General features: G+C 44.0%; 1 protein-coding gene across 9 annotated transcripts in view; it reads left to right on the top strand.

The window, feature by feature from the left end:
• PAG1 (phosphoprotein membrane anchor with glycosphingolipid microdomains 1) overlaps positions 1–26046 on the top strand; it is a 142734-nt gene extending 116688 nt beyond the window's left edge. For 6 of the 9 annotated variants that reach the window (XM_019926290.3, XM_073794556.1, XM_019926287.3 and 3 more), the window contains 5 exons: positions 1369–1420; positions 5006–5102; positions 8066–8670; positions 12675–12734; positions 17338–26046. In XM_019926290.3, the coding sequence (XP_019781849.1) occupies positions 1369–1420; positions 5006–5102; positions 8066–8670; positions 12675–12734; positions 17338–17709 (1186 nt within the window). In that variant the 3' untranslated portion in view covers positions 17710–26046. The remainder of the gene's footprint in view (positions 1–1368; positions 1421–5005; positions 5103–8065; positions 8671–12674; positions 12735–17337) is intronic. The other 3 variants (XR_002174594.3, XR_002174593.3, XR_002174592.3) reach the window with 3 other exon arrangements.
• The last annotated feature ends 998 nt before the right edge of the window (positions 26047–27044 follow it).

Below are 27044 nucleotides of genomic sequence, written 5' to 3'. Positions count from 1 at the left end.
GAATGTGTATTTTCTTTTTCCATCTGTGGACATTTGGAAATCTAAGTATCATGTGCATTAAAGATATTCTTTTTGCTGCCATTTGAGAGTTACTGAGAATTTTTGCTGCTCTGTAGCTTTCGGGGGTCATTTTATTAAGGATTTGTTATCTAGAGCTGCAGTTTCTTAAGAAACATTCATCTTTTCTACAAGAGAAACATTCTGTATATGAAATAACCATCTTGTCTTATTTTAGAATTATACTTCTCTCTCTCTCTCTCTTTCCCCTCCCCTCTTCCTCCTTCTTTGTCTCCCTCATATACAATAAAATGTGTAACCCCTCCACCAAGAAGAAAAGGAGATCTTTGCTTGGAGAGAAGCAAAGTCCTTTCTAACCAGGAGTGATTTTCCAGGTGTTCAGACATTGTTACAACATATACAGCCCTCTGGTGAGGGCTGCTGCTGGGAGCCAGTGCAGACCAGCTGACAGCCAGCCTTCTTTCAAACTCTTCTCAATAACCTTGGAAGAGACTGGACAAGTGTCATTTAAAAGTCTGGATGTGGCTTTGTGCCCTAAAGTCTCTGTCAGGAGGGGAAAATCCAGACTCCCTGAACACAAGTAGCCTCCAAATCCCTGCCCGGTTTGGATCCAGGACTCCAGGGCTGGGAGAGAGACTAACTGGCCAGAAAGATGAAAAATAGAAGCAAAGCTAGAGGAGTGTTTGTTCCCCTGGGCCTGGGAGGGCCTGCCTTGCAATTATTTCTGCCCCCACTAGGTGTCACTGTTGCCTTATACATCTATGGGAAAGGTAGCCTCTAGTACTGATGGCTTTCTTTAGCCTGTCCCGAGTAAAAATAAATTCTATTTTTACTGGATGGACTTTTCCATAGACTGCAAGTACATATGACTCATCCTGAGGGCATGTAACCTCCCCGACAAGCCAAAAGTTGTATTTTCTTTATTTTCTCAATCCCATGGCAGTGTGTGACTTTGCAAAGACTGAATTAAGAAAGATGAAGAGATGAGAATTGTTGATTTCCTTACAAAAAACAAAAACAAAAAACTCATTCCAGCATTCTAGATATAAACAGTTTCTACTCAGGAAACTGCCCAGTCCTCTTGTTCACTTGTATTTTCTACTCCTGGAGGAAGGGGAGGTCCAGAGAGGTGACCAGCCCCTTGCTGGGACTTGACTCCCTCGGACCCTGCTGCCTGCAGAGGAGGGGTAGAGTGAATTGTCCGGCTTCTGCTTCCTTGGCAAAATAAACCCGGTTTTTAAAAGAGAGATTATTTAAGTGTCGATCAAAGTTTGAATAGGAAAGGGGAGTGTATGTTTGATTTTAGATAGCACGTTGGATGTTACAGCCATGTTTCCTTTTCTGTTTCAGAGAAAAGAAGCCGAGACAGCACAGCGGAGACCATGAGAACCTGATGAACGTGGTGAGCACGCGTGCACGAGCTTTAAAGCAGCAGCCGCTTATCTAAAGCAGGTCCCCACAAGCCTACAGCCTGAAGGAAGCCCAGGGAAGCAATTCAGCCAGAGTTAACTGGATGCCTGGGCCGGTCCTCTTGCTGCAGGTTTATATTCACCGTGGCTAGAGGCCTGTGCAATTAGCCAGGTTGTTGGGAGAGCTTCTGAAACGGATGCAGTTGTGCCACTGCTGGAAGGATCCTCAGATAGTTCCAACCTACTGCAGGGACGTTTCTGTTTTGCCTCTGCTGGGCTCCAGCCGGTGTATTAGTTGGCTAGAACTGTCCTAACAAAGGACCATAAACTGAGTGGCTTAATAAATTTATCATGTCACAGTTCTAGAGGCTAGAAATTCGAGATCAAGGTGGCAGCAGGGTTGGTTCCTTGCGAGAGCTGTGAGAGCGCATCTGTTACAGGCCACTCTCCTAGCTTACCGTGGTCGGTTGGCAGCCTTTAGTGATGCTTGGTTTGAAGATCTCTGCCCTTACGTTATGTTCTCCCTGTGACTCTTCACACCGTCTTCCCTCTATGTGTGTCTGTCTCTGCCCAAGTTACCCTTTTTTAAGGCCTCCGATATGACCTCATCTTAACATGTTTCATCTGCAACGATCCTGTTTCCAAATGAGGCCAAGTCTAAGGTATTGAGAGTTCGGACTTCAATATAGAAGAATTTGGAGATGATAAAATTCAACCTGTAACAGCTGATCATTAAGCTTACTGGAGCCTGGGACCCCCAGCATCCCAGATGTGGCCTGGCCTTGCTGGGTTTTCTTGCTCTGTGTCCTAAAGGGTCCTGATCGAGCCCCGCGGGCCTCTTGGATTCACCCAGATAGGGAGCAGGCTGGGCGTCCTGGTCCCACCTCATTCTCTCCCCTCAGGCCCATGCCTTTAACTGGCTGAGCAATTCCAGCAGCTGGGGATGGGGCCGCCCTCATATTCGCAAGGCTGAAATGGTGAAGATGCTTCCTGTCCCAGACGTAATTTCTCAAGATCAGGCATAAACTGGTTGGAGGAAGAAGGGGCAAAAAGGAAAGATGGATGACTGAAGTATGTCATGTGAGGTCTGGTATGAAACACTCAGCCAGCAGCCAGGTTCCAAGCTCACCCAGGAGGCGTCCCCGGGGGCCCTGCCCTAGGATTGAGGGATTCTTCCAGGCCAGGCAGCGAAGTGGTCAGCCCTCCTCTCCTGGGAACCCCTGGGGAGTTCCTTCCTTTCATTTCTGTATGCAGGCGGCTCACACACACACACCCTCCACTGCTTTCCGGGTTTCTCATCACCCTCCTCCTTTTTACCCCCCTTGTCACCCTCACTGCAGTCTCTGGTTGTCTGTATCCCCGCTTCTCACCTGCCCCCAGCGCCTCTGTTGGATTGCCGCTGTGCAGGCACCCAGAGGGCGGGTGGGAGAGGGGATGGTACCTCCACTGTGGCTTCTCCCACGTGCAGGTCCCAGGCCCCAGCTTTCTTCCCCTTGCCACTCTCCTTGGTGCCCGTTGGCAGGAGACGCGGGGCTGGGGGAGAGGCTTCCATCTCCATTTGTTAGAAGACTCGGGGGCGGGCGGTGGGGGGGGGGGAGGCTGGGAGCAAGCCCTCGGGTCATCCTGATGTTTGCTCAGGTGTGAGAACCTCTGCTCTAGACCTTTGGTTCCTGCTCTTCTGCTAACGCCCAGCAGCAGCCCTGGGTGAGACGGGAAGAGAGTGGCGGGTGGATAAAAGGAAGATCTGGCTCTCCGTGTGCAGTGTCCTTCATTAATAGCCCCCCATAGCCTCTCTCATACGAATGTGTGAGCAAGGGAGTGAACGTTTGCACACACACATCACATGGCTCTCTTTACAAGCTTCTATCCTAGCTTCTCAATTTTGTACAACTTGCACAGTCTCCATCCCAGGCCTGACAAGTCCTTGTAGTCAGCCAGCCTTCCCCACCCCTGATCCCGGCTGACACACACCCCGACACACACTGATCACTCCACAGCCCCAGAGGAGCTGCCTTTAAATCCTAAGGTGAAAAAGGCCGGCGGGGGTTGGGGGTGTCCCCTGGCTGCATCTGAAGCTTCAGTGAGAGAGAGGCTCCCTCCTGGCTTCTGTGTTTGGAGCTCCAGCAGGCGTTTTCTCGTAGAAGCTAAGAGAAGAAATGGTGGTGAGAGCCTAGAGTATGATAATTCAGCTGTGACGGATTGATTGTGCTGTTACGGGCCCACCTGGGAGCCATCCTCCCCCCACAGCTGACTCCTGCCCAGGGGTGACGTCATTTCTGTGAATGGGCACCTGTGTCTGCAGCCGTCCCGCAACCTAACACAACGACCCATCTCACGGGCTGCATGGGATTGAAATAGCTGACTCCCGGTACATGTTTGGATCATGACGCAGCATGAGCTGTTTGCTCTCTGTTATTATTACTTGGTTCCCAAGTCAGAGAATTTGTGAAGCCAGCTAGCCAAGGCTGTGGTGCTGTTTACATCAGAACTTCCCAGGTGGACTCCTGGAACATGGTCCAGTGTGGCCTCCTGGGTCCCGCAGGCCATGCATTCCATGAGTGGGAAGGGGGAACAGATCATATCAGCAGTGAGTCAGCTGCTACGTGGGACCAGCTGCATATTTCAAGAAATATGTGAGCTACCACCTTACCTTCAGGCTAGTCATAGCTGTAGCTCAGCCTGGCGTATCATGCCATGTACTGTCCACCCAGGCTAGCCCAGTAGAAAACAATCAATGCCATTCTTCCCTCCAAGCATCCTGAATTTGTTTGTGAGAATAAGAAAGGTTTGCAAACCACTTTTTAGCATATGATGGTTTCGGTGAACCTTGAAGCAGAGACTTGGCTGATTTCTGAGTCTCAGACATCAGTGACATTATCTTTGATCAGATTTAAGTCCCTTCCCTTCAGATGACAAAGGTGATGTTTTCCTCGGCATGACACACCCTTAAAAAAGGTAACGTTTCCGGCACCCCTGGTAGAAGGATGAGGCCTCTCTCTGCTGGAGCTGATTCCAATCAGCCCTGGGGCTTCTGGTCCCCCTTACCTTGAGATAAGGGACCTGAGACCCCACAACCTACCATAGCCTCTTTGTGATTACCAGATGGGAAGCTCTGTGGATGGCGGCCTCGGAAGATTCCCAGGACGGCCCTGTCCGATAGAACCTTCCACCAAGATGGACGTGTTCTGTAACTGCACTGATAGGGTAACCACTGTCCACGTGTGGCCACTGAGCCCTTGAAATGTGACTAGTGCAACTGAGGAACTCGATTTTATTTCGTTTCGCTTAACTTAAATCTAAGCAGTGGGTTTGGCTTTTGTTGTTGTTTTCATTTTTAGAAGAAACCATGGAGGGAATTCCCTGGCGGTCCAGTGGTTAGGACTCTGCACTCTCACTGCCGAGGGCCAGGGTTCAATCCCTGGTTGGGGAACTAAGATCCCACAAGCTGTGCGGTTTGGCAAAAATAATGAATGAATGAATGAATGAATTTTTAAAAATACCCCCCCCCCCCATAAAAAAGCCATGGATATTCCCCTCTGCCACGCAGTCTGATCCTTTTGGTGCCTTTGTTTCTGCAGCCTTCCGACAAGGAGATGTTCAGCCGTTCAGTTACCAGCCTGGCCACAGACGCGCCTGCCAGCAGCGAACAGAACGGGGCACTCACCAACGGTGACAGTAAGTTCTGCAGAAATACCAGCTATCCACACAGGCCTCATCACCTGAGAAAGGGTTTCAGAAAATGTGGCTCAAAAACTAGGAAATGTGTTTGTTCTTGCTTACCTTTTGTATTGCTACCAGTTTTAGCCAAAAAAATCTCATTCGGATGAAAAGTTAATATCTATGAATTGGCTTCTTGTGCCATTGTTCTAAGATTTGTATGTGTACTAACTCATTTTTTTTTTTTTTTTTTGCGGTACGCGGGCCTCTCACTGCTGTGGCCTCTCCCGTTGCGGAGCACAGGCTCCGGACGCGCAGGCTCAGCGGCCATGGCTCACGGGGCCCAGCCGCTCGGCGGCACATGGGATCTTCCCGGACCGGGGCTCGAACCCGTGTCCCCTGCATCGGCAGGCGGACTCTCAACCACTGCGCCACCAGGGAAGCCCTGTACTAACTCATTTTTGCTAACCCGTTTATGCTAGCAACTATAAGGTTACCATGACTAATATGACTGCCCTGTAGGGTAGGGATTATTACTCTTCACAATTTACAGATGAGGCAACTGAAACATTGCTGCTGCAACAAATTACCACAAACTTAGTGCCTTAGAAGAACACAGGTTTATGAACTTGGAGCTCTGGAGGTCAGAGTCTGAACCGGGTCTCCCTGGGCTAAAATCAAAGTATCAGCGGGGCTGCGCTCCTTCCCCAAGGCTCTAGGGAAGAATCTAGTTCCTTGCCTGCTTCCGCTGCCAGAAGCCTCCTGCATTCCTTGGTCCTGGACTTCCCTCCATCTTCAAGTCTCTCTCCGACTGTCCTGCCTCCATCTTCCACTGATGAGGACCCTCAGAATTACACCGCGCCCACCTGGATGCCCCAGTTTTCCTCCCCATCTCAAGATCAGCTAATAGTTCATCAGTATCCTTAATTCCTCCCTTGCCGTGGAATGAAACACACAGGATCCAGGGAAGAGGACGTGGGTTCCTGAGTGGGGGGTGGGTGGGGGGTGGGCATTATTCTGTCTGGCACAGAGAGGTTAATCACTTGCCTAAGATGTTATGGTCAGTGCTCTGAGGATCTGTAATTTGAACCCTTCATCTGACTCCTGGGTACACCCTTAGGACCACTCTGCATGCTGCCTGTTTCACGCCCAGGATGTGCTCGCTCACCAAAGTCACAGCCACATTTCCACTCCCCAGTTTACAGAGCGCTTTCACCTGGGGTAGCAAATCCTCCTCTTACCTCCAGTTACAGACAAGGAAACTGGGGGACAGTCAGGATTGACACCGGAGGCTTCAGACTCCAGTGCCCGTTCTCTGTCCACCGTGACACAGACATCTAATTCCAGAGGGCAAAAGTTCACCCCCTCCTTGATGATCAAGTATTTAGAACACAGTGGGTAGTGATGGTAACTTCCGACGAGGGTTCCATTATCATTTTCCCGAGATACTCTTCAGGGACACTATTTCTAGTCCCCCTAAAGAGAAGTAGTCTTTCTTTTTTTTTTCAGGATAAGAGGTGAGCACTTTATTTCTTCTTTCACTCATTTAGATTTTCATGTAAAAACAGTGGAGTCAACCATGCATTAGACACTGTTCTGGACTCCAGGGTCTTAGAGAATCCCAGTCTAGTCAGTAAAACCAAGTGGGTTAAAAACTGTAAGTTATAGGGCTTCCCTGGTGGCGCAGTGGTTGAGAATCTGCCTGCTAATGCAGGGGACACGGGTTCGAGCCCTGGTCTGGGAGGACCCCACATGCCGCAGAGCAACTGGGCCCGTGAGCCACAACTCCTGAGCCTGCGCGTCTGGAGCCTGTGCTCCGCAACGAGAGGCCGCGGTAGTGAGAGGCCCGCGCGCGGCGATGAAGAGTGACCCCCGCTTGCCACAACTAGAGAAAGCCCTCGCACACAAACGAAGACCCAACACAGCCAAAAATAAATAAATACATAAATAAACTCCTACCCCCAACATCAAAAAAGAAAAACTAAGTTATAAACCCACACACAGATGTAAAGAATATATACGATATATAAGGAATATATATATTATATAAAGTAAATATATATGAATATACCAGTACAAATACATGTTTAAGTATATATTTACTTTATATAATATATATATTATATACATACACTTATATATATGAAGAATATATAGTATATAAAGAACATACAGTGGAGAGACAGTAATTTAATAACTGGCTCACTGCAGTGTAAGTACCCAAAGGGCAGGACTCATTGGACCTCACTGATGAATGATGTCTCCCCAGCACTTCAACCATCCCTGGCACCTAGGAGGCACTCAAAAAACATTTGATAAAGGGATGGCTGAATGGCTCCACGCAGTAACGTTTCTGTAGCAATCTAAGAATTTCAAATACGAATTTTCTAATTTGAGGTAAAAATGTTGGCACCGGGAGCCAGTAAGATGGAAGGAAGAGCTTTAAAAAGGCACAGGGTAGGCGGACCCTTTGGGATACTGCTCTGGGCACATTTTTGCCCCATTTTTTCCATTGTCTCTCAAACAAAGTGACCTGTGAAGGGGGATGGCTCCCAGGTATTCCCTCCACACGAGAGGAGGCCAGTAGGGCCGGGAGAGTCGCTGCCACACATGCCCCCCCCTTGGAGCCCAGCCTCCCACAGTTTGGCCCTATGCAGTGTCACTTTCATCCTCTGGTCACTTTGGACACTGCCTACAAGGAGCCCATCAGGAGTAACAGCAAAGACTGTATAACTGTGACCCAAATTGATAGCCAAGACAATTTATTAAATACTCTATTGGAAAGATGTAATGGATGGCTTTAGTTTACACTGTGATTGAAATAAGAATATCCACTAACAGTCAAAACATCTGTAATTTACAGCCTCAAATCAAATAAAAAGCCAGCACTTTGATTTCACCTAACTTGACATCATCTGATTCACTGTAATAATTATGTCAGAAATTGTCTTTCTCCACTTTTAATACTCCCACTGCTTTAGTTCTTTCAGAAGACAGCACCATGACCTGCACGCAGCATTATGAGGAAGTCCAGACCTCAGCTTCAGATCTGCTGGACTCCCAGGACAGCACAGGGAAGCCAAAATGTCATCAGAGCCGGGAGTTGCCCAGAATTCCTCCTGAGAGCGAAGTGGACACGACGCTCAATGGAGAAAGCGCGGACGGGGACCAGGGTCTGGGGATGGAGGGGCCGTACGAAGTGCTCAAGGACAGTGCCTCACAAGAAAATATGGTGGAGGACTGCTTGTATGAAACTGTGAAAGAAATTAAGGAGGTGACGGCCGCCGCCCACTCAGCTGGAGGCCACAGCAGCAGGTCGAAGTCAACTTCCACTGTGAAAGAGCTTCCGGGGCCCCAGACCAGTGGCAAAACAGACTTTGCCGAATATGCCTCCGTGGACAGAAACAGAAAGTGTCGACAAAGCGCTAATGCAGAGAGTATTCTTGGAAATTCATGGGATCCAGAAGAGGAGGCGCCACCCCCTGTCCCCATTAAACTTCTGGATGAAAATGAAAACCTTCAGGAACAGGCAGAGAGTAAAACAGGAGAAGAAGGGGCCGCCGAGGGGACCAGTGAAGCCAACAAGGTGGGCTCCAGCACATTGGTTTCAGAGCTTTTGTCACAATTGGGCGTCTAGCTGATCCTGGGGCTTTTGCGTGCACGTTGTTCTAAGGAATACATGCTAGCACCTTCACGTGCATTGAATGGTGGAAGCTGTTTTAGTGGAAGCTGTGTTTGACTTTTTGTTCCCCCTTCCAAGTAACAAAATACTGAAAGCTCATATTTACAAAATATTTCTCACTTGGCACCTTCCTTGGATATCTTCCAGTTTTTGCATCATGTCTAATGGGGACAGTATTATTTTCTTCATGGTGAAGACCAAGAACTGGAAAGATGAGACTCTTTGCCACCCACTTAGCCTCTTCCACTTGTTACCACCCCAGGCAGTGGGGTGATCTCCCCGCTCCCCGGGTCCCAGAAATCAGAGCACAAGAACAGGCAGAGGGGACCAGTTCACAGGTGCCACTGGGCGTATCTGATTATGTATAGACTTTTATAGGAATCAAGTAAAAGATTTTATTTTGTGACAATTTCTAAATACTACCCTGTAGCTCTTAAGTGTAACTATTCAACAGAGCTCTAAAATGTACTAACAATCCCCGAGCCTTCTCTGTGGGTGTCTCGTAAGCTGATGTCTGAGCCACCATAGCTTGGAATTCACATCTCCAGCTGTCAGCATTTCCTTGGGATTTAAACTAGGCCCTACCTTCTTTAGGCAACTCATATCTAATTTCCATTCTCTGCAGAGAAAAAAGTAGGGTTCTCTTCTCAAGTTTTGGTAGGAAGGCCAAGTAGGGACTAGTCAGTCAGTAGTAGCCTTGAAAAACTTGTGCCGTTCATGATCAAAAGGGGAGGTCCGGCTAGGGTTATATAGCTTATGCCAATGAGTCATTCTGTGTCGTGTTCTCTGAATGCATTTCAGCTTTTCGTTTTACCCGTAAAGTGAGCCATTGAGAGCCTCAGTAAAGTATTTATGAATCTATTTGTAAAATGCAGCCTATTTTTTTTTGCCCTTTGTATAACTAAAGATAATAAAACTAATGTGACGTTTATGCTGCCTAAAGCAGTTAAAACTTCTTTACTTACAAGCATTTGAAAGGTAAGAGAGTTGACTGTCTAACCACTGCTAAGTAAGCAATTCTGCAGATGTCACATTAGAAACTGGAAATAGCCATCTGGGAAGCAGATTACCTTTCTATAGTAATACAGGAATGAATAATCCATCATCTCCATATAAACCAGCCTAATTTTAAGTGATTGGGAGAACTTGAAATGTTTAATATTCATGCATTTATTTGCAAAAAGATTTTAATGAGCACCTACTATAAGCCACATGATACAGGTGCTGAGAATACACTAGTGAACAAAACATATAAATGAACAAAAATCTCTGCCCCCGTGGAGCTTACATTTAAGTAAGGAGATAGAGACATAAATACGTATGTAAGTAAAGTATGTGGTATCTTAGAAGGCTTTAAAGTTTAAAGGAAAAAATTAGAGCAGAATCCGGGGGTTTAGGAAAGTTGGGTGGGAGCACAATTGTGAATAGAGTGGTCAGGGTATGCCTGGCTGTGAAGGGGCATTTGAACAAAATGTTAAAGGAGGTGAGAGAGTGAGTTGGTACACATTTTGGGGGGCAGAGCAAATGAAGCAGAGGGGATGGCCAGTGTGAAGGTCCTGAGGCCAGAGCAGGCCCGGCCTCTCCGGGAAAGAAGAAGGGGTGGGCGTGGCTGGAGAGGGGAGAGCAACGCTAAGGGAAGTAGGAAGAAAGGTAAGCAGGGCCCCAACGCTGTATAGCCTTGGCTTATAATCTGAATAAAATGGGGTCACTCGAAAGCCTTGCACAGAAGAATGGTGGCTTAATCTGGGTTAGGAAAGGATTGCTCTGATGGAGCTGAAATTCACCTATGAAGAATGGAAGCAAGGAGACCAGTTGGGTAGCCATTCTAATAAGCAAGACGAGAGACGAGGTGGCTCGGATCAGGGCAGGAGTAACGGGAGACACTAAACTAGAGCCAGGACATTTGTTGATAGACCAGATGTGGATGAAAGAAAGAGGAAGCAATGAGTCCGGGCTTTGGCCTGAGCCACTGGAAGGATGGAATTGCCATTAACTGAAGTAGAAAGGACTTGTAGGCAGAGCAGACTTGGGAGGCAACTTGGGTGTTCCGGGCTGGACCTATTGCTTTGAGATAGATATTGGTCATCCAAGTAGAGATGTCAGAGAACAGCTGGATGGGGGAGCAGGTTTACGAGGAAGGGCCTGGGCTGGGTTTGTACATTTGGAAGTCAGCAGCAGAAATTTGTTGTCAAAGCTGACATCAGATGAGATCACTGCATGAGTACGTGTGAACGGGAACTAGAAGAGTTCCAAGGACACAGGTCCAGGAAAGAAAAGGAGCCAGCAGAAGAGAGCAAAACAGGAGAGAAAAAACAGGAAAGTACAGTGTCCTAGAAGCCAAGGGCAAACTTTCAGGGAGGAAGGAGTGACCCCTGCATCAGATGCAGCAGGTGGGTCAGGAGAGATAGTTACACGTGGACTTCGGTGTCCTTGACAAGAGCAGTTTCACTGAAGTGAAGAGGCAGAAACCGGACTGAAATGGGTTTAGAGAGAGAATAGGAAGAGACAAGTTATTTGAGTGACTTTTTCAGAGAGCTCTCTTAAGAGGTTTTACTATAAAGGAAGGAGTAATAGAACTGGAAGAAGGGTGGATTGGTTTTGTTTTTAGAATAAATAGCTTGTTTTTACATGAATGGGGATGACTCCACAGAGGGGGAAAGCTGATGATGTAGACAAAATGGGAGAGACGCTGGAGCTTATATCCACGAGTGAGTGTGAGGGGTCAGAATCTAGTGCACAGGAGGAGAGGATCATTAAGGAGAAGCATGGAAAGTTCATCTGTGGCAACTGACAGGAAGGAAGGTACATGAATGCAGAGACTGGGGGCAGGTGGGGGAGGTAAAAGTTTATAGACATTTCTCTCGTTTCCTTCAGTTTTCTCAAGGTCCTCAGCTAAGCATGAGGATGGGTGAAGAGGTGTTGGGAGTTTGGGAAGAGAGGGGAAGACGTGAAGCAGGGAGCTAGGAGACCAGGGACCAGGTGATAGAAGGATTCAGAGCAGCATTAAGGACTCACTCGAGGGATGAGTTCACCAGGGACCAAGAAGGGAGTGGAGTGTTTAACGTGTGGCAGTGGAGTTTGACAGGGCAGAAAGGAAGGACGCCCAGGAGAAGCGACACACTCAAAAACGTTTTGCAGGATTGTAGGAACTGGGTTATGGGAGGAGTGGGCTTGATCGAGGAGTGCTGGTCTGAAGGGGGCTGCAAGGAGATGGGAGGGTGGGGTGTCTGTTTAGGGTAAGAGAAGTCCGAGGTGTAGCTGGGAGAGTGAACAGTGAGGTTGGCGGGAGGACAGGGTCGGGGCAGGGAGGTCAGGGAGCTGGGGCAGGCTTGGAAGGATCCCTGTTTGTTGCAGTCAGCAAGAATTCAGGCAGGAGATGCGTTAGAGACAGAATCAGTGAAGCAGGAACCAAAATCATTGAGAAATGAGGCAGGTAGCAAGTGACAAAATGTGAGCTGAGTTCTCCACTAGCTGTGAAAAGTTTCCAGATGACTTAAGAATCTTCCTGATGGCTCAGGCAAGCTGTAGAAATATAAAATTCCGGCACTTGATAAAGAAACCATGTTTTTTTCTTCATCAGGCTTTCCATCTCTCATTGATGATCAATCCGTCAGTGACAATTAGGAATTGAAACAGTAGTCCACGTAACTGTTCGTTTTATTTGTACCTGCAGATTCAAATAAACAACCAGAAGTTTCTCTAAGTGTAATACTACTGGGTATGCAAAAACATACTTTTTATGTGTTTATTCCTCAGGTGCTTTATATAATTTCTTTGTAGAAAATAATTTCTTCTCCAAATATCATTTGAAAACATTTTTGTAGATAGGTGGATCAAAGCATATGCACGAGAAAGGTTCGATTATTGACTTCAAACTCCCTTCTCTTGGTTTATGTTTCTTCTAACAGAGATTTAGTTCGTTGTCATACAAGTCCCGGGAAGAAGACCCAACTCTCACAGAAGAAGAGGTGAGTTTTGTTAGTTTTTTTTATTATTATTATTATTTTCTGCGGTACGCGGGCCTCTCACTGTTGTGGCCTCTCCCGTTGCGGAGCACAGGCTCCGGACGCGCAGGCTCAGCGGCCATGGCTCACGGGCCCAGCCGCTCCGCAGCATGTGGGATCCTCCCGGACCGGGGCACAAACCCGTGTCCCCTGCATCGGCAGGTGGACTCTCAACCACTGCGCCACCAGGGAAGCCCTGTTAGTTTTTAAATAACCAGAAAGCTCATGCAATAGAGAATAGCACCTCCTTCCTTGAGTAAATGCACTGTCATGTTACCCTTCATCTGAGAAAGCTAAAGTACGCTCTTAAGCATATGGTTGGAGATCAGGGTTTGGGGATGTTGGCTTTATAATGGCTCAGAGAGAGTGAATGGCAGATGGTAAGACAAGAAAGAGGACAAGATGAACAGGTCTGCTAAGTAAAGAAAACTCAGTAGGGAAGAAGGAGCAGAGAAAAATAGAAAGGGGAGGGGAGAAAAGAGGAATGAGAAGAGAGAAATGATAAGTGTGGGAGCTTTAATCTGTCAGAAAGTCCCCTCTAGAAGGAAGTTAATAGTGGGTTGGAAAATACAGGAAATTGGAGCAGGTGGGTGTAGAGAATTTGCTCCAGGCTGGGAGACAGGGGGAGAAGGGCTTAGGAATTTGGGAGGCTGAGAGCAGGGAACTTCAGGAAGTACACGTCCAGCTTGGAAGTAGAGTCAGACATGGCCGCCAGCAAGAAAGGATGATATATTCTCCCAAGCACCGGGGCTGAAAATTCACTGGTTAAACTTTCAGTGAGCATTAAAATTGTAAAAGCCACTATTTATTGTGTTATTATGTCAAGCTAGACTCAGAGAGAGCTGAACACCTTAATTTATCTAGCTACATATAGCCTCTTTCTGGAATGCCTAGCTTAGTAAATTTTGTACATGTACAAAAGTAATGTACCTATGCTGGTACATCACCTCCCATATAGGACTCTGAGTATTAAAATATGAAGCTACATTACAATCCCACATTGAAAGTTGAAGGAGCAGAAGTGCTTTCCTTAGGTGATGTTGCCTAACCCCCTCCACGTCTCCTGCTCCACGGAAGGGACCTGCCATCTATCCACCTGGTTGCACAAGCCAAAACCCTGGGGTCATCCTTAACACCCCATTTTCCTCACTGTCCTCAGATGCAGTCAGGAACAAGTCCCTTCAGTTCCACCTCCAAAGTAACTTTCATGCACCCCCCAACCCCTCTCCATCTCCACTGGGCCCTCCTCCCCTCAGGAGACTAAGGCAGGACCCTCCTACCAGGGCCTGTGGCAGCTCCTTTGCCTCCACCAGCGTTTTTCACTGTCCCGGAGCCATCCCATTTGGTATGAGAAATAAGGGAATTCCCTGGTGGTCCAGTGGGTAGGACTCTGTGCTTTCACTGCCGAAGGTGCAGGTTCAATCCCTGATCAGGGAACTAAGATCCCACAAGCCGTGTGGCCAAAACAACAAGGGGGGAAAGAAGATAGAATATAAAAGATCTGGAAACTAATCCTTTAAAATAAATGGAGGCAGTAAAATTTTAAGTTACTTTTCTTCTTATCTTACATTTGTTTGTGGTTTTTGAAAATAGGACCTGGTTATACTGATGAATGTTTAACATAGAATAAGGAACTGTGATTCCTGTGTATTCATTTTAGGAAGAAGATTTAGAAAAAATAAATATGGAAATCATTTATTTTTATATTCATGTAATATAATGTTAGACAGTCCAGACTGAAACTGAGACCTGAATTTTAAGTACTATTATCCCAATTTAACAGAATGATGGGGGAAGGGTTGAATATAAAAAGGAGAGAAATGGGGAAAACGGAGTAATTTATGAGAACATAATAACAATTTACAGACCAAATAATAATGATGAAAGATTTTAAAGGGAAAAATTGCAAAGCTAAATAGCAAGGGGGCTTAAAGAGAAACCTTTTATTTATATACAAAATAAAAATAATAGTCATAGGAGACAAATATTCAAAAGGAATATTAGAAGACTTGAGAAACGTTGATAAGAGTTCAAATTTCACATGACAACCTCTGCACATTTGGTTCATGCTCAGAGATAATATTAAGTTGTAAGTTAATGAAAGAGCCTATAATCAAAAAAAAGAAAAGACTATAAGGCCCAAGAAGACCCAAGTACTTACAAAGAGTTGGGGGCATTAATGGCAGGGACCATGGGGAAGAAAGTAGGGAAGAGAAACAGAAATGGTGGTGAGGGGTCAACGCTCATTACTCTCACAGGTAAAGGTGTGTTTGTCCTCCTGTTGTTACCCCTGAAGGTGAGGAATAAATATCTAGGATGCTGGTTCCCTTTATCACTGTCATCCATGACTTACCCCTTTATAATCTGTCCACATTTTTGGCTTGGACCGCCTTATAAATAAAAAGTTCCATATGTTTGCACCTCCCTATGAAAAGCAGAGGCTTTTTTTTTTTTAATTCTTTTCTAAATGGAAAGAAATTCTAATTCTTCATTTTGAGAGTAGTATTTTCACTAAAACCTCTAAGGAGAGAATGGTAATTTCACAGTCCTGAAAAGGGTCAGATCAACAGGGCAAGAGTTTCCCAAAGATTATTTCTCTGACTCAAAACCTTTGGCTCGTCAAGGCCTGGCAAATGTGAGCCACCAGCCTGTAGTGAAAAGTCCTCATGCAAATGACCAGTTAACATGCGGCAGGCGTGTCTTAAGAAGCTTCGGAGGCCAGCTGGAAGCTTCCTGCACAGTATGTGAGATGTGTGAGAACAGGACATCTCTCCCTGTACTTGCAAAGCCAAGCATCTGTCAGGAAGTATGTTCATTTATTTCCTGGGTGTTTGAATAAATCAATCGCTGTGGCAAAGATAAATACAGGTAATGAAGGGTATTCTTCCCTATTTCCAAACATGATTTCGAACAATAAAACAATACCTCCCAAATCTCCTCATCAGTCCATTTACTCTATCATCCATTTTTCTATCAAAGAAAATGAAATCTCTCCTGATACGTGTGGCTACAGGAGGTACATTAGTGAGACTGAGTAGGTGTCCTTGGAAAATAGGCTGCTCTTCCCATAGGAAAGAGCATCCCATAAGTTGATTGTCTCCTAGCTTTATTTCTGAGTTGGCTGGTTTCAAATAAGAAAGAGTTTTCCCACTGAAGAAAATGTAGCCCCGTCTGTAAATGTATATTTAACCAATAGTATGCAGTGAAGTAAAAAAAACAGAAAAAAGTGGAAAACGATACTCTGACAGATATAGGTATATGACCAACCAGAATCCAGGAGCTACTCTTCAGATCTCTGTGGTGCAGGAAGAGTGGATCAAACAGTCTAGTTCAGTGGTCCTCACACTTTAGTGGACATCAGAATCAGCCCATCTGGGACCCCCTCGACCAGAGTTTGTGACTCAGTGGTTCTGGGGTGGTGCCCCAGAGTTTGCCTTTCCAATAACTGTCCAGATCCTGCTGCTGCTGGTTTGAATCGCACCCTTTTGAGAATCACTGGTCTAATGCTTTTTTTTTTTACCCTTTTTTGTAAAGTAGTCAAACCTTTTTCGCAGGTGAAATATCATTCTGATAAAGAAACCAAATAGAACCTGATCTGTGGTCAGGTCCTGGGGGTCTTGAGCTGCCCACCCCACCTGCTCTCCTCAAACCCATGAGGAGACCCAGAGAGGACCTGGTTTTCATAGAATTATGCTACTTACAAAGTTGTAGATGACACACATAATTCTCCTGGAGTTACGTACTCCAGGATTAGTACAGATAATGAAGAACCCATTTCTGGGTATATAGTCAAAGGAAGTGAAACCACTGTCTTGAAGAGATATCTGTACACCCATGTTCATTGCAGCAGCATTCACGATAGCCAAGTCATGGAAGCAACCCACGTGTCTGTCAGTGGATGAACGGATAAAGAAAATGTAGTTTTATACACACACACACACACACACACGTACGTATGTACATAATGGAATAGCATTCAGCCGTCAAGAAGAAGAAAATCCTGCCATCTGCAGCAGCATAGATGGACTCGGAGGGCATTATGCTAAGTCAAATAAGTCAGACAGAGAAAGACAAATACTGTATGTTCTCACATATATGTGGAATCTAAAAAAGCCAGACTCATAGACATAGAGTAGAATGGTGGTTGCCACAGGCTGGGGACTGGGGGAAATGGGGAGATGTTAGTCAAAGGGTCAGACTTCCATCTGTAATAAGTTCTGGGAATATACTGTACAGCATGGCAACTAGAATTAACAACACTGTATTATATACTTGAAAGTTGTTAAGAGAATAGCACTGAAATGTTATCACTACACACCAAACAAACGGCAATTACGGTAAGGGAGTTGTTAACTAACCTTATCGTGGTAATCATGTCACAACATGTGTATCAAATCATCCTATTGCGCACCCTAAACTTGTATGTGTTGTGTGTCAGTAATATCTCAATAAAGTCTTAAAGGGACACACACACACACATTGTCCTAAAAATCTAGCTTATCACTAAAAAGGGGAGGGAGAAATCAAGCTTGAAGCTTGTTTATTCACTTCACCCTTTGTTTTCTAGATCTCGGCAATGTATTCATCAGTACATAAAAAAGGACAGCCAGGGAACAAATCAGGACAGTCACTCAAAGCACCAGAGTCCACCTATACCTCCATCCAAGGAGCCGCTCTGAGGTCGCCCTCTTCCTGTAACGATCTCTATGCTACTCTTAAAGACTTGGAGAAAATTCCCAACAGTGTCAGCACTCTTCCAGCAGCAGGGAGGCCCAACGGCGAGGAGCCCGAACCAGATTACGAAGCGATACAGACTCTAAACAGAGAGGAAGAGAAGGCTGCCCCGGAGACCAACAGCCACCACGGCCTTTTCCCAAAGGAGAATGACTACGAGAGCATCGGGGACCTGCAGCAATGCCGAGACATCACCAGGCTCTAGCAGCCCGAAGACAACCCAGCTAGCATAGGACCAGCCGGCAGGGCCAGTGCTGTTGCAGAACACAAGAAGCAGTGTCAGCCACACTGCATATGCTGCTTCCGGAAAAGGAAGATGACTGGAGATGCCGAAACCGCTTCTCAGTTTGGAGAACAGTGAGGTACACACCCTACTGCCAGGGCACGGGCACACCCAAGCACACCTCCCTCATATACCCACACCCTCTGGAAGGATCCCAGCTGTCAGTGGTCTCACCCTCTTTGTGAAGAAAGCCACACAGTAAGGAAGAAAAGCACTCATCCGAAACCACCGCTCACCTGCCTGAAGCACTGCCACTCTCAGGGGCCGGGTTTCTTTCCCTCTCTCCCCTTTCTACTGCCTGCTACTAACGGTAAAATGAATGGCTTTTTTCCCCTTGAAATCTTCCGATTTATAATGGTTCATTCCAAGGATATTCTCCCACCAGCCTGGCCTTTGCCTTCAACGTGGGTGTTTTTCGATGGTAAGAAATTGTGGTTGCTGCTTCCCTACCGCTCCCCAGTCCTCTTCAAGCAGCTGCCCCTGGGAACCGGGACCGGCCAGTGGGTAGGATTGGAGATGCCCCTTGAGCTTCTTAGCTCTTCATTCCTTCTGATTCGGGCAGTCCATGTCAGCAGCCTCTCCCAAAGTACTTGAAGTCATTGTTAGATGCTTTATTTTATTTTTATAGTCAAAATGGTTTTTTCCCCAGCATTTGAAACTCTTCAGAGCCTTCAGTGAATATCGTGGTACTTCCATACTTCTTTTAGCCCAGAGCTCATTCCTCCAAAACAGAGAGCCTTAATCTCTATGTTGGGACACAGACCACATGTTTGGATGGCAGCCACGGCTTCCATTTCCCAAGGGCTGTGAACTTGAATGTGTATTTCTGATGACCCCCGCTGCCACACCAGCCGTGCGGGATTTCATACATGAACTGCTCCCCTAAGGTAATCTATCTGAGATTAAAATATAGACATTTATTTTTGTTATATAAATTTATAAGGTATTTTATGTTTAATGCCTAATTTCTAGAAAGTGCCAGATAAAATGTATATTAACTATTTTGATTTGATGTACAATGATTTGTATTCTCATTTTGAAAAGACACCATAAAGCACATAAGCTGGATAATTATGAGTAGTTGTTACCTTTTTTCTAACCAAGTGTTGAAAACACTGAAGGTTTTTAAAGACTTGACTTTTCAAATGGTACTTGGAGCTCCTGGTCAAATCATCGGCTCACTGGAGAAATAAGTGGAATAAACATAAATGATCATTTTCAATGGTTTGTGGTGGGAAGTACTGAAATATTTGACATGCTAAAAATGGAAGGAGGAACAAGATATGACTAGGGATGACTGTGAGCAATTAACCTCGAGAAGGTATTATAATTTCATTAAGTTTTAGCTACTTTTTTAAGAAAAAGGTGATGAATTCTGCAGCCTGGTGCTTGCAAATGTAAATTGCCTATTGGGACTTTTTTTTCCCCTTCATTTTACAAAAATCAGTTGCTGAAATAACTCAGATTGAGAGCTCAGCCTGGTTTGAATTTAATCATCTCTCTAGATTTTATAAGGCCAACATTGGGAAGCTTGTTCACTTTTCATTTTAAAATGAACCTGGTTGAAGTGCTATTATGCAGTGTGGGCTACAGAAAAGGAGCTTTTCCTGCACTGCTAAAGAAAAATAAAAAGAGGCAATTATTCTGTACTGCTGTGACATCTGTGACTTTTCAGATTGAATAATCTTGCTGTTTTCACTCATTATGATAAAGAATGCAATTGGGAGGATGAAGCATCTTGAAAATTGTAGGGACCAGCTCCCGGGCATGTTTTTTTCCATTCCTTGCATTCATGGCTTGATTTTGTGACTGCTCTGTAATATGTTTCTGAAATTGTAAAGTAGCTCGGTTGGGGTAAATTGGTTGGTTGTCGTTATTTTTCAGTCAGCCTGGTCTCTCCCATGAAGACTTCATGTGTATAAGCACAATCATCATTGATCAAAAGATCATGGCGGAATAACCTTGGATTAGGGAGAAGTTGATCAGGAAGGTGCAAGGCCCCATGCTCTCTGAATTCACATCCTTTGTAAGCACTGGTTCGCCCAGTGAGTCTCATTGCTTAGTATGAATGAGTTTGACCCGACAATCTTGACTCTGTGGGGTTGCTTTGTATCTGGTGACAGCCATGTCACACTGCACACCTAGCATTGTGCGTGCTGCAGGCTTGTCCCTTATGAGCCCCTGACTGCTCGAAAGTTGTAATTCATGATGTCTTACTTATTGCCAGGGTAGTGGGTATGACCTCTAAAGGGTAAAACCATTTCTAGGTAGAGAAGCTCTTTATAAATAGTCATATCATCTTGAAATTTCATTATCAGAATTCCCCCAGAAGTTTCAAAACCAAGGCTATGCCTTATGGCCATAAAGTATGCAATGAAATATCTCTCTTGACTTGAAAACCTGTGCTAAGAATAAGTTGTGATGTAAAGTACTGAAAGGAACTCTGAGGCCCTCCAGAACAAATCCTAAAAGAATAAGTGATAGCACAGTCCATGAGTGTTGGGGGGGAGGAGGGAGAAGCAGAATAAACTTCAGGAGATGGCTCTGCTCTTCAGAACACTGGGTAACTTACTGAAGTATATTTATTGTTGTAGCATCACGGTTTCGACCCTAAAGTACAGTATTTCATAAACTTCATCACTTTTTACTTTATTTGTTGAAAGTGTGTGCTAGAATCTTTGAGTTGGAAGCCTATGGCTTCTTTTAAAAAACATTTCATCCTGAATTAAATGCCACATAGTTTAAATATATGAAAGGATATTATAAAGAAAAAAGAGTTTACTATATCTTTAAAATGTTGACACCCGTATTATGTATGCATTCAACTATAATAACCTAGGTAGGTGAAATTTATACAAAAAGATAAAAATAAGTTTAGGAATTTTTTTTGTCGTATAAATCAGAATTATAAACCTATCTTGCCTAAAAGTAGGATCTTTGTTTTTATTCAGGTATTTTGAAAGTTTTGAAGAATTTTTTTGTCCTGCTTGTACTATTTCTCAAATATTGTCAGCAGGGAAGTGTAACCTGTTTTATATGAAATGTTTGAGGAAGTTTTTTTTTGTTTTTTTTTTTTGCTGTACGCGGGCGTCTCACTGTTGTGGCCTCTCCCGTTGTGGAGCACAGGCTCCAGACATGCAGGCTCAGCGGCCATGGCTCACAGGCCCAGCCGCTGCACGGCATGTGGGATCTTCCCGGACCGGGGCACGAACCCGTGTCCCCTGCTTCGGCAGGCGGACTCTCAACCACTGCGCCACCAGGGAAGCCCTGAGGAAATTTTAAATTCTAGAAGAAAGTAATTTTTGCAAATATGTTTGCCACAAATTTTTTTTCTTGCCCTGCATTAAATTACATCATTAGGGCTATTAAAGCTTTTGAGGGTACCACTCTTTGTGGGAAAAAGGCTAATTACTCATTTCTCTGCCCTTAAAATCCAAGAGTTAATTCTAATTGAGTGCTAAATTAACAATAAGTAAACACAAAGAGCTGAAATTTAACCTCAGCATGTCACTAGATCTGTTTCTCATATTTGATTTTCATTTTTTGAATTAGAGCATTTACTTACTTTTACCAGTAACTATATAAAATATATATATATATATATGTTGTATATATATGATACACACACACATCCATATATACACACGTATATATATAAAGTTGCTCTGGTGCTTAATTAATTAGGATACATCCTGTCATTTATTTTGAGTGTTTATCCTACTAGTGTAATGACTATTGTCATAAAAGCAGAATAGAAGAAACAGTTCTCCAATCATTTTCATTTGTAATTACAGGAAAACCATCTTAAGTTGCCCTCATTGAATTTTTCTAGTTAATGAATTCAGATTTTAAATTAGGTCCATCATTCTCTTAGCTGAAAACAGTGGTACGTTTAAATAGTTTTATTCATGCAACTCCCTACATATTCAACCTGACAAAAGGGAATGAAAATAGGTGTCCTCTTCAGACAGGCGTTTGAAGACAGATTTGGCCGAAGGCAACAAGAGCCCCGTGAGCCAGGATGGCGCCATGGCCAGGTTACCTGCCCACCCGGGGGCAGAAGCAGGGACCCGTTATTACATGAGGGCATTTTATTTCACTGTCTTCAAAAACCATGAGATTTTAGCACAGAATCAACAGGCAGTGGTGGAGGATGCGGTGCAGAAGAGCCACTCTGAGATGGTGATGTAACATGGCTAGAATCCCAGAGCCTCAGTTCAAGACTGACTTAGGATTTTGTAAATGCTCCTTGTAATAGTTGCCATGAGTCCATGTGTCCTAGTGATGCCGTTCTTCTGAAAGTGTTGATTTCTGGTACCCAGCTAGCTTAGCTTTGGCTGCGGGAAGCACAGTAGGTACCCATGGTTATTTCCTGGAAATCTTGGCAGGCTTATTGTACTGTGTAACTGGGAAAAGTTAAAGTGTAATGTTTAGTGTTAATAAGTGACTGATGTGAAAGTAGGAACATGTGTCTATAATATCAACTATGGCTTTATTTGCAGTGAAGTCTAAATTTCTTGTCCTGTAGTAGTATTTTCTTGCTCTGTGTTGTACCTTTTCTTAAATACATTATTCCTGACAGTATCATTAGATGAGTTGTATACACTTAGAAAGTGTTTGACTAGAGAGATCGATCCAGAAACTGTGTTAAATTAGAGTCTTCATCTGGAATCACCATAGTAAATTAAATAAAATCATGGTCCGGAAGAGAACAAACATTCATAAAGGGGTTTTTTTTTTCCTACTGCTCATTTTAAAGTTGTATTTACATCCAGTCTCTGATATTTATAAAGTATTTCATTGTTTTCCCAGGTTCTTCTTTTATTTAACTAGGAAATAGTAGTTCAGATTTTTCTTAATGCCAGATGAAATGAGAAATACAATTTTTGCTTAAAAAAGGCAATTTTTTTAAAAGCATTCAATTTGGTAATCATTTATCTTAATGCAGTTAGATTGGACTTTTCTTTGCTCGCCATTTATATATATACTATGGGTGTTTTTTAAAAAGTATTGTGCTCTGTCTCAGATCACCTTGTGTAATGGATTGTAAAGGTTGGTAATTGTCATTCCTCAGACTTCTGTATATTAAATTGGCAACAGTAAAATAGTTTAATGTCATTACCTCTTAAATATTGCATTGTATTAACACGCCTCATGTTTTCAGGGGGAGTTTGAAATATAACTAAACAAATAGGAATTTGCATTTCACTGTGCGTGCATTTTTTTCCTCATAAAAATAGTTTCCAAAAAAAGTGACATATTATCTGTTAGATGGTCCCAATCATTTTCAAAGTACTCCTGTTACTCAAAAGTAATTCATGACAGTTAGCATCATTGTGACTCATTGTCTCAAAAAGGTCTGTGTAATGGTCAAATTGTCCAATTCACAAAAGAGTGGGAAAGTTGTTTTCAATATTGCGAGTGTTTAAACCTTCTGTCACCTTGCACAGCACCACCCCGGCCCCCCTGTGTCTGCTACTCCCAGTCCATTCCAATTTTTCTAATACCAATTGCGATCTTCAGTATCACAGACCCGGCCTGGCAGCATGGAAACCGTTCCCCAGCACCTCCTGGCACGAAGACAGCTCTGCCCAGCTCACGTTTGGGCTATCTCGATAAGGCACAGATCCACCTGGGGAAGCAGATGCTGGGTGTTATTTGCCATGAACTTTGCTAAACCATGTACACTCTTGCCCACATCTTTCGTGAGAATGGTTGGCACTGAGGAGCCATGGAGAAGAACTTTTTAAAAATTCTGTTGAGGACTCAGACTCACAAATGCAGAAAAATGAGCACTGTGCTCTAACCAGGTAAGCCCACAGGTCCCCTACAAGGTATTGAGATTGGAGGGAAATCCCTGGAACAGCAGACCAATAGCTACCCATAAAGTGGAAGGGCACTGATTATTTTGAGAGGGGAAAAAAAAAACAAAAAAACAAAAAAAAAACTCTTTCCTGTAAGAATTAATCACTTCTAGAGTAAATTATGTGTAACATTTCTTAGCCATGTAGCTATTGCACCCCATCCCCTGAGAAACAGTGCTTATGAGTTATGTGAGTTATAACTAGTTTGAGCTCCTCTCCAGGTCTCAAGGAAATGAGAACGTTCAAGCATCTAACTCTGGAGTTACCAGATGTTGAACATAACTTGGCCATTTATAGGCAAAATCCCTGATGTTTGGTGATGTTAGGTGATCCAGTGGCTGAGGGTCTCACGTTCTGCACACCTGAGGGTGCAGGATGTGTTTAGTTTTGATTTTTTTAACCTTCACTCTCATCATAGCTTATTTGAATGGGTATTCTAGAGTGTAATATTTTTTTCCAAATTAACAGAACAGATATGTTCATTCTCATTATACATTTAATTCTTAAAAGCCTATCTAGTATATCAGTTAGGCACCCTTCACAGGACAGTTAAGGCTAAAACAGAGAGACAAGTCTTGTCCCCTGGAGCCTGCATTTCAGAACCGACTTATTGCAACGTCTGGTTTTATTTTGTTTTGTTTGCTTTTTTAACTCAACAAGTGGGAAACAATGAGTGTAAACAAACTCTTTCCTTTTCCTTTTTTAAGCTTAAGGAGAAAAAGAAATGTAATTTTAGCTCCTCATTTAGGTAGTAAAGGCTTCCCTGACAGACAGCAGTGCCTTTCCCTAGGCGAAGAGACTAGAACCAAAGGCCTGAGTCGGTCTTTGAACATTCCTTTGACAAGTTTTTATGTATTTTTAATGTCAAACCCATAGATGAACCTGACATGATGATCATGACCCATCCAGTAAGTGTGCTTGCTTTTTTCGCATTCATGCTTTTAAATATAAGCTTCTCTGTCTTTCCTGAGCCGCGCTCGAAACTTAACTCCTGTGGGCCCCTCCACGGCTGCCTCCTGACGTCCTGGAGATTTGGCGGCACCATCAGCAGTGCTTTGCTCTCAGGGAGAAGCTCGCGGAACGTGTTGGGAAAGTTGAATTTTACATCCACGTCAACAGGCGTTTGAAAGAGTCCTGTATGCCTCAGATTTTTGACCCTTTTTAAAATTTTTTCTTTATTTTTTTTCTGAGTACCAACTACATATTTGATTCTCAGGGGGTGGGTAGGGCAGGAATTAGAAGTAAAATTTGAACTAAGTGATGTGGGAAAGACTTCCTGCCCCTGTGTGTGTGACTCTGGAAAATATTTTATTCCAGTGCCCTGCCTACCACTCTGAGTCTCTTGAGAAGCACACCGTAAATGTATATAAGATTGAGAAAGAATATCTCAAAGACTTAAATTATTGTTTAGGTATTTTTTTCTTTGTAAACTCAGGAATAAACCTGGTTTGTGCATGGCAGAATATGGCTACCAAAGCTATAATTTCTAGGTATCTAGGTGCATTCTTTCAAATATATTTCATTCTAACTTTTTTAAAAACTGGGGAAAGAAACTCCTAGTAATGAAAAAACAAAACCAACAAGAGACTTCCATAAACTCTTTCTAGAAGAACATAGTATCAGTCTAACCTCTGCCCCAGAGTGTTTGTTTCTTGCCTATAGTATTTCAACAATTTTTATGGGAGAAAAAAATGCACGTTTTTATGTCTTGTAAAAATGAACTGAAGTATTGAATTAAATTCTCAGAGGGGACAATTTAGTTTAAAGAGAAGCATTGGTTTTGGAGATCAACTCATGGCTCTGTGGTCCCCGTTCCAGCACTGACTTTACTGTGTGACCTTGAGCAAATGATTAACTACTCTGTGCCTCAGTTTCTCCATATACAAAATGGGGATAATGATACCAACCATTGCCTACCTCATAGGGATGTTATGGGGACAAATGAGATAATATAAATACAAATGCTTTGAATTCCGTAAGAAAGGTGCTGTATAAGTTGAAATTGTGTTGTTTTTAGTGATCCAATTATTAATTATGTTTAGGGTTTAAATAATAGCAATACTGTTAGTCATGTTAAGAATAAGTTTCAACTTGATTCATATTTACAATTCTCTTCTGTGGCCAGATCTTGATCATTTATCCAGTAATGGTACCTAAGGAACTGAAATGGGTATTTGTTTTCTGTGTATTTTTGCCCATAGTATTTCTATGCTGAATGTTCCCAAAAGGCTGGAGTTCAACTTGTCCTATCTTATAGTTTACATGTAATGAACCTTACTCAAGCTGTATATAAAAGTATAATTACATGTAAATAGCAGGTGCATTGTAATTAAAGGCACTTATCAACTTGTCTTTGTTCTTTTTTAATTGCAATAAAGTTCAGTTTTACATAAAAGCTTGTTAACATTCATTTACTATTTGGGAAGATCAAGAATGGCTCATTTACATGCCCTTAGGGCATCACCAGGGCTTGAGGGTTTTAACAACCAACTCACCACCTGGCAGGAAGGAGGTCGTGCCTGCTGAGCAGGCTGTGCAGTGGAGTGATTAGAGTCACAGACTCTGCAGAAAAGGACCTGAGTTTGAGTCCCAGCCCCGTGGTGACTTTGAGGAAGCTGTGAGACTTCTCTGTACCCCTGTTTTCACCTACGAAGTGAGGGATTGTAGTATAGAACCTACTAACAAGGTCGTCTTGGTCATCCCCAATGAGGGACTGAGCATGGCACTGGAAGATGCTAAATGCTCTGTAAATGCTAACAGACCCTTTTCACAAGCCTGGGAAAATGTTGGTGACATCTACCCACAGGGCCAGGTATTCCTGTGAAGAAATGCAAGCTGAGAGCAAATAATGCCCCAGGCCATGAAGAGAGCTCACCTGCTTGAGGGCAGAAAGGGGTGTAACCCAGCAGGAGGTCTCAGAGCAAATGGCTTCGGTCAGCATCTGACCTGGTTGCCCCTTTCCTAATCACCAAAGACAGACCTGGAGGCCAAAAGGTGAAGCAAGGGAGGGCTGTCTTTGGTATGCTCCTGTATCATTTGTGTTTGTGCCCCTCAACTCCAGGATACCCCCAAACCCACAAATTTCCTCTTATAAGACACCCCGGACCTGACACCCACCCACCCCCCTGGGCCTTTCCCATGCTCCCTTCTTTGGCCCCTTCGCATCTGTGCAGTTATAAGTACTTACCCTGTTCCAAATTTGCCCTGGACTGACCTGCTTATTTCTAAGGAACCAATGCCTCCCTGTACAGTAAGTTACTATCCTCACTTAACTCCTAGACTATCGACGGTTTAAGGAGTTTGCTGCCTGTCACAGTCTTTGGCCCAAATCACCCTTAACGCACCCTTGACTCTCATGATGAACATTGCAAATCCATGCACCATGTCTGAGTC

Source organism: Tursiops truncatus, chromosome 17, assembly GCF_011762595.2.
Source record: "Tursiops truncatus isolate mTurTru1 chromosome 17, mTurTru1.mat.Y, whole genome shotgun sequence".
Lineage (NCBI taxonomy): Eukaryota > Metazoa > Chordata > Mammalia > Artiodactyla > Delphinidae > Tursiops > Tursiops truncatus.
Note: the sequence above shows the minus strand (reverse complement) of the source record. Positions and strands in the feature narration are given on the sequence as shown.